This window comes from Neophocaena asiaeorientalis, unplaced genomic scaffold (genome assembly GCF_003031525.2).
Source record: "Neophocaena asiaeorientalis asiaeorientalis breed wild unplaced genomic scaffold, Neophocaena_asiaeorientalis_V1.1 scaffold30, whole genome shotgun sequence".
In the NCBI taxonomy this organism is placed as follows: Eukaryota; Metazoa; Chordata; class Mammalia; order Artiodactyla; family Phocoenidae; genus Neophocaena; species Neophocaena asiaeorientalis.
The window spans coordinates 13002279-13015627 of NW_020174923.1; the positions used below are offsets into that span (position 1 = coordinate 13002279).

General features: G+C 59.1%; 1 protein-coding gene across 1 annotated transcript; it reads left to right on the top strand.

The window, feature by feature from the left end:
- The first annotated feature begins 460 nt into the window (after positions 1-460).
- METRNL (meteorin like, glial cell differentiation regulator) lies at positions 461-9822 on the top strand. Its single transcript, XM_024760941.1, has 3 exons — positions 461-1017; positions 8008-8067; positions 9076-9822. The coding sequence occupies exons 1-3, from the start codon at positions 525-527 to the stop codon at positions 9396-9398; spliced, it is 876 nt and encodes a 291-aa protein (XP_024616709.1). The 5' UTR covers positions 461-524; the 3' UTR covers positions 9399-9822.
- The last annotated feature ends 3527 nt before the right edge of the window (positions 9823-13349 follow it).

A 13349-nucleotide genomic window follows, 5' to 3' on the forward strand; every position in this document is an offset into this window, starting at 1 on the left:
AGCAGTCAAAGCATCACCTTAAGGAGAATATGAACACTGTGCCTAACGGTCATCCTGAAGACAAAACTCACCAACAACCTACACAGCGCCCCCGCCAAATTACTAACATTCCCAGTTCGTTTAAAAGCTGCTCCCTGGAGTGTATTATTTATTACATGTGCATTGCATCCCAGCGTGCCTCCTGTAACCTGAATCTGCTCCTTGGTCTTCACACTTAGTGGGAATCTACCAACATCTCCTGGCCCTCATTTGCTTATCTGGAGCTTGGGTTGGTGCCAAAGTCCCACTGGTGTTTCCCTGTTTATTTTTTGGAAGAGCCATCTTTTCCTTGGTTCTCACCTCCACTGCACCCATCACTGCCCCTGTTCAGGGGTTTCCCAAGGACACGGGCTCAGAGGCCAACAGAGTGTCTAGGTGGTGAGAGGGTCTGGGAGCCAGAAGCTCCCACGCTTACCAGAGCGCTCGGAGCCGGTGCGCTGGAAGGAACTGGGCGGGGGAGGCCATGTGGCCACCCCTCCCTGGAGATGGGCCCTGAGCTGCAGGGTGGAGACGGTGCCAGCCTGCCTGTGGGTGAGGGGTGCTCGGACGCCCAAGCAGGCGTCTCCCGGCTGACGAATCTCCCCCTCCACAGCGGACTGACGCACGAGGCCCACAGGAAGGAGGTAGAGCAGGTGTACCTGCGCTGCTCCGCGGGCACTGTCGAGTGGATGTACCCGACCGGTGCGCTCATCGTGAACCTCCGGCCCAACACCTTCTTGCCCTCCCGGCACCTGACTCTGTGCATCAAGCCCCTCAGGGGCTCATCGGGGGCCAATATTTATTTGGAAAAGACTGGAGAACTGAAACTGCTGGTGCGGGACGGGGACCTCGGGCCCGGCCAGGCCCCGTGCTTCAGCTTCGAGCAGGGCGGCCTGTTCGTGGAGGCGACGCCCCAGCAGGACATCAGCAGGAGGACCACGGGCTTCCAGTACGAGCTGACCAGCCGGCATGCGGGGCCAGACCTGCACACCCTGTCAGGTGAGTGTGGCGCCCAGGGTGGGCTGGTGGCCTCAGGGGTCCTCTCTCGTCTCCCAGACCCCCCGATCATCTCCCACCCCCACCTCAGCACAGCCCCTGAACATGCTGCTCGAGTCCGTGCTTCAGGCCTGGCAGGTCTGCCTGAGGGCGGCCGAGGGGCCCTCCCAGGAGCAGGTGCCCCGTTAGTGCTGTGGGCAGTTTGGACTTGGGACGATGGCCACGGGTCAGAGCAGAGCTGTGACACGGTCCTGGCCCATAATATGCTCTTCTCCCCTGGACCAATTTTGACTGTGATTTGAAATGGGTGCTGTTACCATCCAAACTGCCCCAGAATTTCTTCTGACACGCAAGTTGGCCGAGTGTTTTTGGCGTCGGCTGCAGTCCCTGAAACATTGAGTTCTGGGGGGAAGTTGAGTCTGACTCACGTTCCAGAGCCATGCAGAGCTGGGATGTCCTGAATCGTGAACCATTCCCAGGTTCACAAGCCGTTTTATCTGTGGGTGTCGGTGAGGGCACCGGCACCATGCCATGCAGGGCAGCTGAGTGGCTCTGATGACCTGGGAACCTCAGGTGAGGTACCAGAGGGAGTCTCTGGGTGGCCGAGGGCCGGTGAGTTGGCTTTAGATTTTCCTTCCCTTTTTTTGAGGCCAGCAGACAGCTTTGTGGGGCCCTGTGTGGAAGGCGGTGTTGGTCTCTGGAAAGTTCTGTGGGCAGAGAGAAGTGTGTGTGGCCCCAAGAGCTCTCACACGGGGGAAACTCAGGGTCCTGTCTTTTAGATAGGGACAGCCAGGCCAGGTGCAACCGTTGCTTCAAGGCACAGATGACCTCGTGGGGTCCGAGCGCATGGGGCGGGGGTCAGCGGGGCTCAGGTGCGCCATCTGCTTCAATTCCAAAACTAGTTGGTAGGAAGATGCCTCCCAAGGGGAAGGTGTGAGCTTGGGTCATGGTGGGGGCAGGTTCCAGGAAGGCTGTTCCTGCGGTGACCAGCCAGGATGATGGTCAGTGGGGGGCGCTATGGCATCGAGTGTTGGAGGCGAGGCAGGGATGCTGCCCACACCCCATAGTGCATAGGGCAGCCCCACCACAGAGAATGACCTGGCCCCAGGCATCAGCACAGGACACCCCAACACGAAGAGTGACTTATCCCCAAGTGTCAGCAGGGCTGAGGTGGAAACACCTGGTTTGAGGGCTAGGCCAGCCCCCACAAATAATATAATTTAGCGAACAAAATCTTCCATTGGAAAAAACCAGACCTACTAGGATTTGAAATGCAGACTTTCTCCTGAGTGGGAATCTACATTTTATTGTTCTGTGTTCTTGGCTCAGATGAGTTTTCAAAACCTTAAATCTCTCTCAAACTAAACTGGTCTGTTATAGAGCTTCAGCGTATGACTGCCCAGGTAGGACCCCTCCCCCCCGCCCCTGTGCCTGCCTGGGTAGGACCCCATCAGGAATGCTGAAAGCTGCTATAAACCCCAGGACTTGAATAAAACTTTAACCACAACAGCCTTTATCTTGATCACCAGCGAGTGATCGTTGGCGGGGGTGGTGGGGGGACGCTAGAGATAAACTCGCAATAAAAACAAAATCTGGAGAAACCCGGTCACCAAATTCGATGTCTCTGGCCACGGTGAGAGTTGGCTGATGGGGCAGATATTAGGGACTTGCTGACATTCCTTTTACTGATTAAAATGTTGACGGGTTGAGGCCATTCGGCTGCTGGTCACATGCTCTGTCCCGCTGGAGCTTTGTTCCACTTTGCTGTGAGGCCCCCACCAGGTTCTTGGAGGCCACGGCATAAGGTGCTTTCTGTGCTGACCCCTGAGTGCTCCCGTTGGCACAGACCGGCGTCTCTGGTGGAAAATCCACAGTGGGGTCACGACCCGGGGTGACTCAGAGCCTGTGGCTCAGCCCTAGGGACCTGAGACTTTGTTTCTTTCCCCCTCCCTGGGGGCAGGGTCTGTGCTCCCCCAGACCCCATGTCTACGTTTCCAGGCTAGGGCAGTGAGTGGGTTTGGGAGAGGCCCGTGGGGTCACAGGGAGAAGGCCCCGTGTGATGGGGTGGGTCGTCTGGCCGGGGCACCACACAGGACACGTGGCTGTGGCTGGACGTTGGGCTGCTGGGGTGCCCTTGATCCCCCAGACATACGCCTGCCTGTCCCTGGGGTGCCCCTTTAAATCTGGGGCTCACGGGGATACCGGAGACCCTGAGGATGGTGGGGTGTGATTGTCCATCTGCCCAGTGGCCGGGGCGCTGGCCTGGGGCAGCACAGATACAGTGACTGTCAGAACTTGAGATGGGGATGCAAAAGGCTCCTAGGGTGTGGGAGCTGCAGACCCAGCACTTCTCTGTCCTGAAGGAGACAAGGGCAGCAGGGATCAGGGAGGCTGGTGCATCCCTTCTCCCCAGGGATGGGCCCCTAAGCTTTTAATGCCAAAGGAATGGGTACGTAATGTGGAATGCTGGTGCCGGCCATCTGGCATCAGTGACCTCCCCCAGACCAGGCGGGCTGTCACATGGCAGCGCTCTCCTGTCTGGCCCTGGCTGCAGCGGGGAGACACCAGTGGAGCCGAAGCCCCAGTGTGTGTGCCGTGGAGGTGAGCACATGCCCGTGACCTGACCTGCTGGGGAGGTGGATGGGCCTTCTCCCTCGCTGATGAATCCCGAGTTCCAGGTTGTGCTGATACGAAATTAAAGAAGCACCGCGGGCTGGGATCCCGAGGGAGAGGTGTGCATGAGCCTTGCTCACCTGCCGCAGCTCTGGGTGGTTCCACAGGGAGTGTTTATGGTGAGCATGTCAGCCTCGTGTCCATCGTGTTGCATAATCGGCTTCCTCGTATGGACTGGGACTCACCAACAGCCAAGAAGAGGCCAGGACGGAGAGGCAGGCAGATACAGAGGGGCAGGTGGGTGGCAGTGGGACTTCAGCCCCCTGGGGACTCGGGATTTGGCTGCCACGTGGCAGGAAGGGGAGGACCTGCTCCCCCGCCCTCCCCCTCCTCTGAGGGCCTCGCCAGGCACCTGAGTAACACGGCACTCCTTCCTCTGGCGCTGGAAAAGTCTGGCAGGATACAAAAGGCAGGCAAGTGGCCAGATGCAATTCACTAGTGGAAGAAGCTCCAGGCCACACCTGGACTGTGTGCTGAAGCCTCGCTGTGGACCTGGCCAGGCTGTCTGGACCATCCTCCCCAGGGTCCCAGCACACTTGGGGAAACAGGCACCACCAGGACCCCCATTGCCCAGTGGGCTGGGGGACGCGTTAGGGTGGCCAAAGAGGGAGGGCGGGGGTGTTACTCGGTCTGGTTCTAGGGGACAGATGCAGACCCCGTCTCTGTGGTTCTCCTGGGGCAGCTCAAGGGGGCCCTGGATTCCAGCATGTTCTTTTACTATTTAGGGGCTGAGAAGCAGGGGCTCACAGGCTTGGCCACATCCACGCTCTGGGGTTTGGGCTCTGTGCGATGCCCACCCAGAGCAGGCCCCCGGCGTGCAGGTGAGGTGGCGGGGGGGACAGTGGTGTTTTAGACCCACAGCCGGAGGGGTGTGGGGGCAAGAGGACTTGCCCCTGTGCCGGCCGTGAAGGCCCAGAAGTGACTCCCATCGCTGCTCATGGGCGCCGGGTGGGGTGGCCTGGGTCCCACAGTTTCTGACGTGCTTCATCTCGCCATCCCCTTTGAAACCGCTCTGTTGATGAGCCAGGGGCGAATGATCCCTTTGGGGGGCCTGGGAGGCGCAGACCCCTGCTGGGATCCCACTTGGGCACCTTAGAGTTTAGGGGCGGGCTTGATGGGCCGTGGGGCATAAACAGCAACGTTAAGAAGTGAAAACACTTCGTTATTTCCTGGAAACAGTACAGGAGAGAACTTAATTTTTTCCCTAAGGTTCGTTTAGATTCCTGCACCAGTGCTTTTCCAGCCCCTGTAATCACTGTAAAATTACTTTTCATCTTACCCAGCTCTGGACTCTGGGGGTGGAAGGTGTGACTCCTCTGGCTTCCTCACCAGGAAGAGGGAGGGAAGGGAGTGGGTGCGGGCGAGATAGCTGGTGAGGCTAAGCGTTCCCTGTGCCCGCACGTGGGAGATGGGGTTTCACAGGTGGCGACCAGCCCCGGCCAGGTCCCACAGGGTCCTCTGGGGCGATGTCAGCCTGTGGCCTGGAGTTGAGGTGAGTGCAGGGTTGTCATGACGATCAGAGGAGGCTCTCTGCTCAGCGAATACTGCTCACGTTCTGGCAGCGTTGCTCCCTTTCCTCCCCTCCCTGTTAAAATGCTTCATTCACCACCTGTCGCGGCTGCACTGAAGACCCCAGAGGGTGTCTCACACATCGTGTCCACCCCCGTCATCCTTCCCTGGGCAGTCTCACCCGCCAGACCAGCATCCCACCATCTACAAACTTCTCCTGGGCATCAGGCTACCCAGGGCCTGACAGAGGGGTGCCGCCCTCCCCACCTGTACCTGCCGCTCTCACCTGCATCCCTGCTGCAGCCCCCGGCTGGTCTCCCTGACCCTGTTTTTTTCTACTTCATTCAGTTCATTTTATGCATATTCCAGAGTACTCTTCCCGACGTCCACATCCCAGCCCTCCCCTTTCCAAGAACCACAGGCCAGAATTCCACCCGGCCCCTGGGCCGCCCCCTCCCCATCTTCCCCACAAGGAAACAAGATTCGATGTGTCAGAAACCAGCGCATTCCACTCGGCCTCCACGAGCCTAACTCCGATTAATAATTGTTTCCAGATTGCTCCTCTTGGCGTCCACAGCCTGGATTCTCCACAAAGGTGCCTACACTTCATAAAGCTCAGAGTCATAAGAGAGTCTTGCGGGGGGCTTTGTTAGCTCAGCTGTCAACGGCACGGGCTCGCTGAAGCTTTGGGTGGGAGGGTCGGCAGGCTGCTGACCGCCTGCCCCCAGGCCCACCGGGGTCCTCGTACATCCTGTGTGGGACTGGGCGCGAGTCAGGGCAGGGAGCCCAGGACAAGCTCACGCCACCTTTCTCCCCAGTGGTCAGCTGAGGTCCCGGGGCCTACAACCCACAGAGAGCTCGAGGCTCCAGGGCTTGGTGATCATACGCACCCAGGCCTGGGTTTCGACCGCGGTTTGTGGCCTGGGCCTGTCTCAGCTTCTCAAGAGCTTGTGTGGACCTTGCCTCCCGTTCACCCGCGCTTGGAGTTCGCATGGCCTGGTTCCGAGGCCCCAGGCGGGGGCCTCTGACCCGGTGGGCACTGGGGGAGCCGCCAGGACGGGAAGTCTCCCCACTGCCGCGGGCCCCTCGGCACGCAGGCTGGAATAAAACACCGCCTCTTGTGGGATGTGAGGCGCCCCGATGTCTGCAAGGCTGTGCTCCCCCTTTTCTTCACTCTGGGGTCTCTGTCAGGCCCAGCGTGGGCAGCAGGCCCCCAGCGGGTTAGAGGTGGGGGACTCCCAGTTGGCCACCCTCTTTCTTACGAAAGGCCTTGAGGCTGGGGGTCCACACTCGTGACAAAAAGCCGCAGGTGGGCAGAAGGCTCCGGATTTGGAGCTGGGGAGGGAGGTGCTCCGTGCTCTCAGATGCTCCAGCGGCATCCGACAGGCCGTTCCTGTTCTGCGGCTTCTCGTTTTTCCTGATAACTTAACAGAAGCGCCCGTGAGTCATGCACTCGCTGGACTAGACTGGGACATGTACGTCTACCCCCGCCTGGGGGCAGGATGGGAGAGCTGGTGCTCCGGATGCTCATGTCCATCCCTGAGGGGTCCCAGGACACCAGAGACTCCAGGGTCTCTTTGCCCCCACACATATTCCAGGTCCCGGAGGCCCCTCCTGTTCCCTGTGCATCTCCCTGTCTCCTCGAGGGCCCCTGAGTCACTGCAGCCCCTGGGCAGGTGACAACTCAGCCCGGTTCAGGGGCTTCGAGGGCAGCTGGCCAGGTGTGCTGACAGTTGTAGGTTCATCCAGGCCCAGCGAGTGCCAATCCTGGGGACTTTGCGGGGCCTTCAGAACATGAAAAGGCAGAGGGCAACTTGTCCTAGTGAGAGTTCACGCCTAACATTTCTGTTGTTAGGGAATTTGGGCCCAACCCTAGAAACTAGAAATAGGTGAGGAAACGTGCAACATCAGAGCCAAATAATAAACTTGTGTCTCCCCAAATCCACTGAGTTAGGAGTGCCACAGTCCCGGGGAGTCCCCAGAGCCTCGAGGTTTCTGTCTCCCCCCAGCTCTTCTGGAGGCCTTACGCCAGTCTGAGGCAGTAGGTGAAGGGTGGGGTGAGAGCTGTACCGGGGGGCAGAGGTCCACCAAGAAGGACTAGTTTGTCTGGAGTAATCAGCCCCCACCCAGGTCTGGGGAGTCTCAGAGGGGATCCTGTGAACTGGGCTTGCTGTGAAAGGTGTCTGGAGGTGTTTGGAGGTGACCACCTGGTCCTGTTGGTTAGATGAGGACCCCACAGCTGAAGCAGGTGGACGTGCCCCTCATGCCCACCAGTGCCTTTAGCAGGGTCACCTGGTCCTTCTGGGCAGTGCCTTGACCCCTGTGGAATCCTGGTGGCAGATGGGACCGTGGGGGCAGGCAGTGGGAGTGGGAGGCCCTGGCATTTGGTGGCCTGGCCACAGAGGCTGAGTGAGGCTCTCGGACAGGCTGGTGTCAGGGACGTGGCCTCAGATCAGCCCGGGTTGGTTTTGGCGCCGAAGAGCCATTTACGCATGAGCCCAGGGGTTGTTTGCCCGGCACGACTACAGTAATAAGCTAAGTGTGATCGAACGCAAAACCGCACTTTCCCTCCGTTTTCACGCCATTGCAGGTGGCCCAGGTGAGCCTGGGGCCCCTGGAGACGTTTCCCCATCCGTGCAGCCGAGGTCGAGGCCCCGCCTGCTCTTGGCACCCTGGTTTCAGAGGTGCGGGGCCTGGACAGTTGCTCCCGACGTCAGAGGACTTATAAGATGTCGTGTGGTCTATATGCCGTGGGCGGGAGGGTCCCATGTTCATGCACTGGCCCCGCCTGACGATATTCTCTCCCCACAGCCCCGTGCCGCCCTTGCAGCCACACTGAGGTGCTCTTGGCTGTCTGTACCAGTGACTTCGGTGAGTGTGTTGGCGGTTTCCGCCACGTGGGGGAACTAAACCCTCTGGCGGGAGGAGACTCTCCTGAAGGTCGTGGGCTTGGCCCCTCTTGTTTTCTGAGCATCTGCATCACTGATTGCAGTCACAGGAAAAGGCCTTCCTTTCTGCTCCTTAGGGTGACCCCAGCCCGAGAAGGGACCTGTGTGCAGGGCGGGGAGAGAGCTGGGAATTCCTATTTAAGGTGGGAATTCCTATTCGAGCTGATACTGAGCATTTTCCTACTTGGCGTGTGAGTCTAAGTCCTGGCTCTAGCCTCTCCTCAGTGCCCTGCCTGCCTCCAGGTCCCCTGTAGGCACCACCGCAGGCATTGGAGGCCCTGGTGGGGCCAGGGTCGGGATCAGGGACTCAGCCGCCTGCTTGTGAGGTTGGCACAAACGCTCTCGAGTTAAGGGTGGCAGCATTCAGGGTGAGTTCGATGGAGCCGGCCCAGTGGGACCTGGCTCTGAGACCCCCCAGGCTCCCAGGGCAGTTGGGTGGTGGAAGTACAACCCTTTCTTCTCGCTGGCCCTGCACAGAGGGGATCTGGGGCCGGGCGGTGTCCCTGAACTTGTGCCTGCTCTGCCCTTCTCCACCCTTCTCCTTCCCATCACCGTCCTCCCCTGTAAGCTTCACCGTTTCTGTCTGATCTTGATACGGAACCGTGGCAGATCTTGAGTATTAACTGCAGTGACTTTTCTTGTTTTAACTTGAAAACTTGGTGCACAACGTGATCCATATCTTCTATTTTTCTCCACTTCTGTGGCTGGCCCTTGGTAGAAAAGCATCGCTGCCCAAGACGGTGTGAGTGGCGGGGACGACCCCTAGGCAACATCTTGTGTGTGGATTGTGGTTTTTAGTGAAAATTTCTGGAAGGCAGAGTTCAGGGTCAGCTCCCGGTTCTGCTGCTGGGGGTGGGAGGTTGGTGCGTGCTGTCTGCTTGGTGAGCACCCCGCTGACCACTGACCCTCCCCCCGTCTCCTTCCTCTGCAGTCGTCCGAGGCTCCATCCAGGATGTCACCCATGAGCCGGCGCAGCAAGAATCAGCCATCCACCTGCACGTGAGCCGGCTCTACCGGCAGAAGAGCAGGGTCTTCCGGCCGGCCCCAGAGGGTGAGGGTGGCGGCTGGCGGGGGCGCGTCTCCACGCTGCTGGAGTGCGGCGTCCGGCCTGGGCACGGTGAGTTTCTCTTCACCGGCCACATGCACTTTGGGGAGGCCTGGCTCGGCTGTGCCCCGCGCTTCAAGGATTTCCAAAGGATGTACAGGGACGCTGAGGAGAGGGGGCTGAACCCCTGCGAGATAGGCACAGAGTGACTTCTGGGTGACCGCTGCCGCAGCGATGGATATGCACACTGGGGTGGGTGCCTGGCGCTCCAGCTGGGGAGGTACACGCTGGTTCTGGCCAAGGACTCCCTGATGGATTGACTGGAGATGCTGTAACATGCCAACTAAGTTATTATATTTTTTTTAAAAAAGAAATGTTCATAGGAAGCAAACTCCTGTGTCGTAAAATGCCTTCATGTGCCGTTCCGTACTGTTTTCTGAGCATCTGCAGTCACTGCATTTGGCTGGTGTGTTGGGCGAAGTGTGAGGGCCGTGGCCCACAGCCGATACCCGACACCAGGCTTGGGTACCACTCAGAGTTGTTTCTTATGATGGAAATTTATGGGGCCAAATACCTATGGTTTTTTCATTCTGTTTTTGCTTTTTAAAGAATGAACTTTGCCAGCCATGGTCATTTTGGGGCTGCAGGCTGTTTCCATTCCAGGGAATAAACACCAGCCTCTGACGGATCAATGGCGCGTCTGTCTTCGGCCCTGGTCAGTGGTGTGTGGCACTTACCTAGGGGCCCATGTCAGGGCTTCTCCAGGGGAGCCCCACGGCCCTGGCGTTAGGGACCTTTCACACTGGGCCCAACTATAAGTGAGCCTGTTACCCCCACGCTCGGCCTCTACCGGAGGTACCCCCCGCGTTCCTGGTGGACCACCCCCATCCCCTTCAGCATCTGCCCTCCTCCTTCCTGTTAACCTAGATCTTGCCCTTCGACCTCAGTTTCCCCCAAATGCCCGAGCCCAGGGCAAGTGTCTAGATACCCAGGGCCTGAGCTGGGCCCCATATCCTCAAGGATGAGTCAGTGTCCTGCAGCTGCTGGAACAAATGACCACAACCCAGGAGCTTAAACAACAGACACTTATTCTCTCATGGTTCTGGAGACCAGAAGTCCAAAATCAAGGGCCGTGCTCCCTCCAAAAGCTCCAGGTGGAGACCCTTCCTTGTCTCTTCCAGGTTCTGGTGTTGCCAACAGTCCTTGGTCCTCGGCCTGTGGACACATCACAGTCCCTGCCGTCCTTTGGCTTTCTTCTCTCTGAGTGTCTGTCCACATTTCCCACCTCTCTCTCACATCCACCAATCACTGGATCGAGGCCCACCGTGATCCAGTAAGACCTCATCTTAATCACGCCTGCAAAGACCCCGTTTCCAAATAAGTTCACATTCACAGGTCCTGGATAGATAGGAATTTTGGGAGACACTGTTCATCCCAGTACAGGTGTTGCTGGGGTGTCATGTAATCAGACCTGAGCCTGCGATTCCTCCCAGGCAGCTGCTGAGATGAACAGACCTGGGAGAGGCTGACACCGGTCAGTGAACACCAAGCCAACTGCACCGAAAAGTCAGGTACACCATGGGGAGGGACTGTATGCTGGCTCAGGTGTGAGCTGACATAGATGTGCCCCGGCTCAGGCATGTACCAGCTCAGGTGTACACCAACTCTGGCATGCCCTGCCTCAGGTGTGCGCTGGCTCAGGTCTGTGGGCTCCTGCAGGTCACGACAAGAAGCAGGTGCTCAATACCTGCACAACGAGAAGCAGGGTGAGGACCTGAAGCAACAGGGTTGGTGACAGGCACAGGTCCTACTGTGGCCAATGCTTGTGATGCTTTATGCCAAAAGGATGCCCGTGACAGCAGCAGACGTGCCAGGCCCACGGCAGGGGGAGGAGCTGACCCGCTCCTGGGTTTGTGCTTTGGGTTTTCTGGGCTGCTTGGGCACGCGGGTGCTGCAGAACCAGATTGTCGGGTTTCGGGGCTGGTGTCCCTCCTCATGTCGGTACAGGGATGCGGGGATTTGCCCCAGGAGGATCCGGGATCTTGACCCCACGTGCTGATGTCCGGTGGACAGCAGCGTTCCCTCCATGTGAGGCTGAAGCTTTGTAGGAAGCGCCTGGGGGTGGAGGTCTCTTGGTGAGAGTCTGGAGGAAGAGCAGGGCTTGTCGGACACGGTGAGGAGAGGGTGGCGTCTGGCGCTGAGAGTCCGGCGCTGCAGGTGGGGGCCTGGTGCCGGCACGTGGAGCTCCCTCTCCTTGGCCGAGCAGAACTCCGGCAGCAGCCCAGGGCCACTGGGTGTTGGGGAGGAGCTGGAAAGGTCACCATTTCTGAGGGGGCACAGAGCCCCTACCTCCCTCTGACCGTGCCTTCCTGCTGCCTAGAGCCCCCTTTGGGGTCTGAGGCCCCTATGCCCCCGCCCACTCTCTGACACACCGTGGAGCCCCGAGGGGCCACGCCAGGAGCTCAGAGGGTCTCCGGAGGCTCCTTCGGGCTGACTGGCAGCTCTGCCGTGCAGTCTCGGCCCAGTGCCTCTGTCTTGGCTCCGGGCAGCCCTGGCTACTCTGTGGATGGAGCTGCCAGCCCTCCTCTGTGGCTCCATCCAGAGGTCGAAGGGGAGGCGTGTAGGAGCCCTGAGTCCCGGCCAGTGTGCCCGGGTCCCACCTTCTTCCTGCTAAGCTGTGCCCCACACCCGCACCCTCTGTGCCCACTCCCTCCCATCCCGAGCAACCTGCACAGGTTGGCCAAGGCCCTGGAACCGCCCAGAAACACCTCCTCCTGGCAAGCCCTAAGGGGTGTCCTTATTCTCTCGGCCTCTGCAGCATTGGACGTGCTCGTTCAGGCCCGTCCAACGACATCAAGATCAGGAAACACTTCATGAGCCATTCGGCTGTCATGGCATCTGTGGGCAGCTCTTCTGCCTCCTGACGACTGCCCTGTGCCGAGGGTGCTTTCTTCTCCTCTCTATCCCGTGCTGTCCCAGAGACATACGTGGGACCCCGGCCCTGGCCCCCTCCTCCTGCTCGTCTGGGCTCCCTGAGGGCTCAGGCCCCTGCACCCCCATGCAAGGGGGCCACTCACCTCTCCCCCGACCTGACTGCCTGGGGCTGACCCTGCCGCCTCCAGCTGGGGGCTGCTCATCGTGCCCCAGACCTCATTTCCAGCACCACGGTACCTGTCCGGAGGAGCTGGGGTAGGATGGACCACAGGTGTAGGAGCCATGTGCCACCAGGGGCTGGCCATGACCCACACCCGCTCGTGTGACCCACTGGGACCCAGGGGAACCTCAAGACTGCTGCATGTAGGTGTCCCTGTCCCGGCCTCTGGTGGCCAGCTGGCCCCAGGCGAGGGCCCTGGTGGATGTCCCAGGCCAGACTGGCTGGCCTGACACGCGCCCCGTCTCTGTGAGCCTCCTCTTTGCTGGGCAAGAAAGGGGCCTTGAGTCAGATGTACCTGCAGGGCTTTCCCTCCAGCTCCAGCACCAGGACCCTGCCCTGGGAGGAGCTGGGCGACTGTCAGTATGTAAACACACGGATGCTGAATCACACTGAGGTGGTGACTAGTCCAGAGGGAAAAGAAGGGCAGAGACGGGTCTGGGGTGCAGAATGTGGGCAGGTGGGGGTGGCTGAACTGCAGTTTTAACCATGGTGTTCGAGGTGGGGTTTGAGCCAGCCCTTGAGGAAGTCAGGAGCTGGTATGTGGGAGGAGAAAACAGGCTGTGCAAAGGCCCTGGGGTGGAGGGGTGGGGGGACAGGGACAGGGACAGGGATGGTGCATCAAGTGACCTTTCCCCTTGCTTTCTGCCTCCTGTCAGCACTGAGAAAACAACTCAAGTGTTGGAGGAACAATTGGCATTCAACTCCCTGACGTCTGGGCCATGTTTCCATGTATGTGGTCCATAACCTGTCTGTCATCTTCACCCACTGTGGACGGCAGACTAATGGCTCCCAAAGATGTCCTCATCCGAATCCCTGGAGGCTGTGAATATGTTACCTACATGGCAAAGGGGAGTTAAAGCCACAGATGGAACTAAGATTGCTAATGAGATGGGGAGATTATTCTGGTGGGCCTAATGTCATCACAGGGGTCCTTAAAAGAACCCTTGTAAGGAAGACAAGGCAGAAGAGAGAGAACCAGAGAGATGCAGTGTGGGGACTCGACAGT

Coding starts and splice junctions, on each gene's coding strand:
- METRNL (XM_024760941.1), top strand. CDS start 525: ATGGGCCCTGAGCTGCAGGGTGGAGACGGTGCCAGCCTGCCTGTGGGT. Junction 1,018..8,007: donor AGACCTGCACACCCTGTCAG/GTGAGTGTGGCG, acceptor CTCTCCCCACAG/CCCCGTGCCGCCCTTGCAGC. Junction 8,068..9,075: donor TGTCTGTACCAGTGACTTCG/GTGAGTGTGTTG, acceptor CTTCCTCTGCAG/TCGTCCGAGGCTCCATCCAG.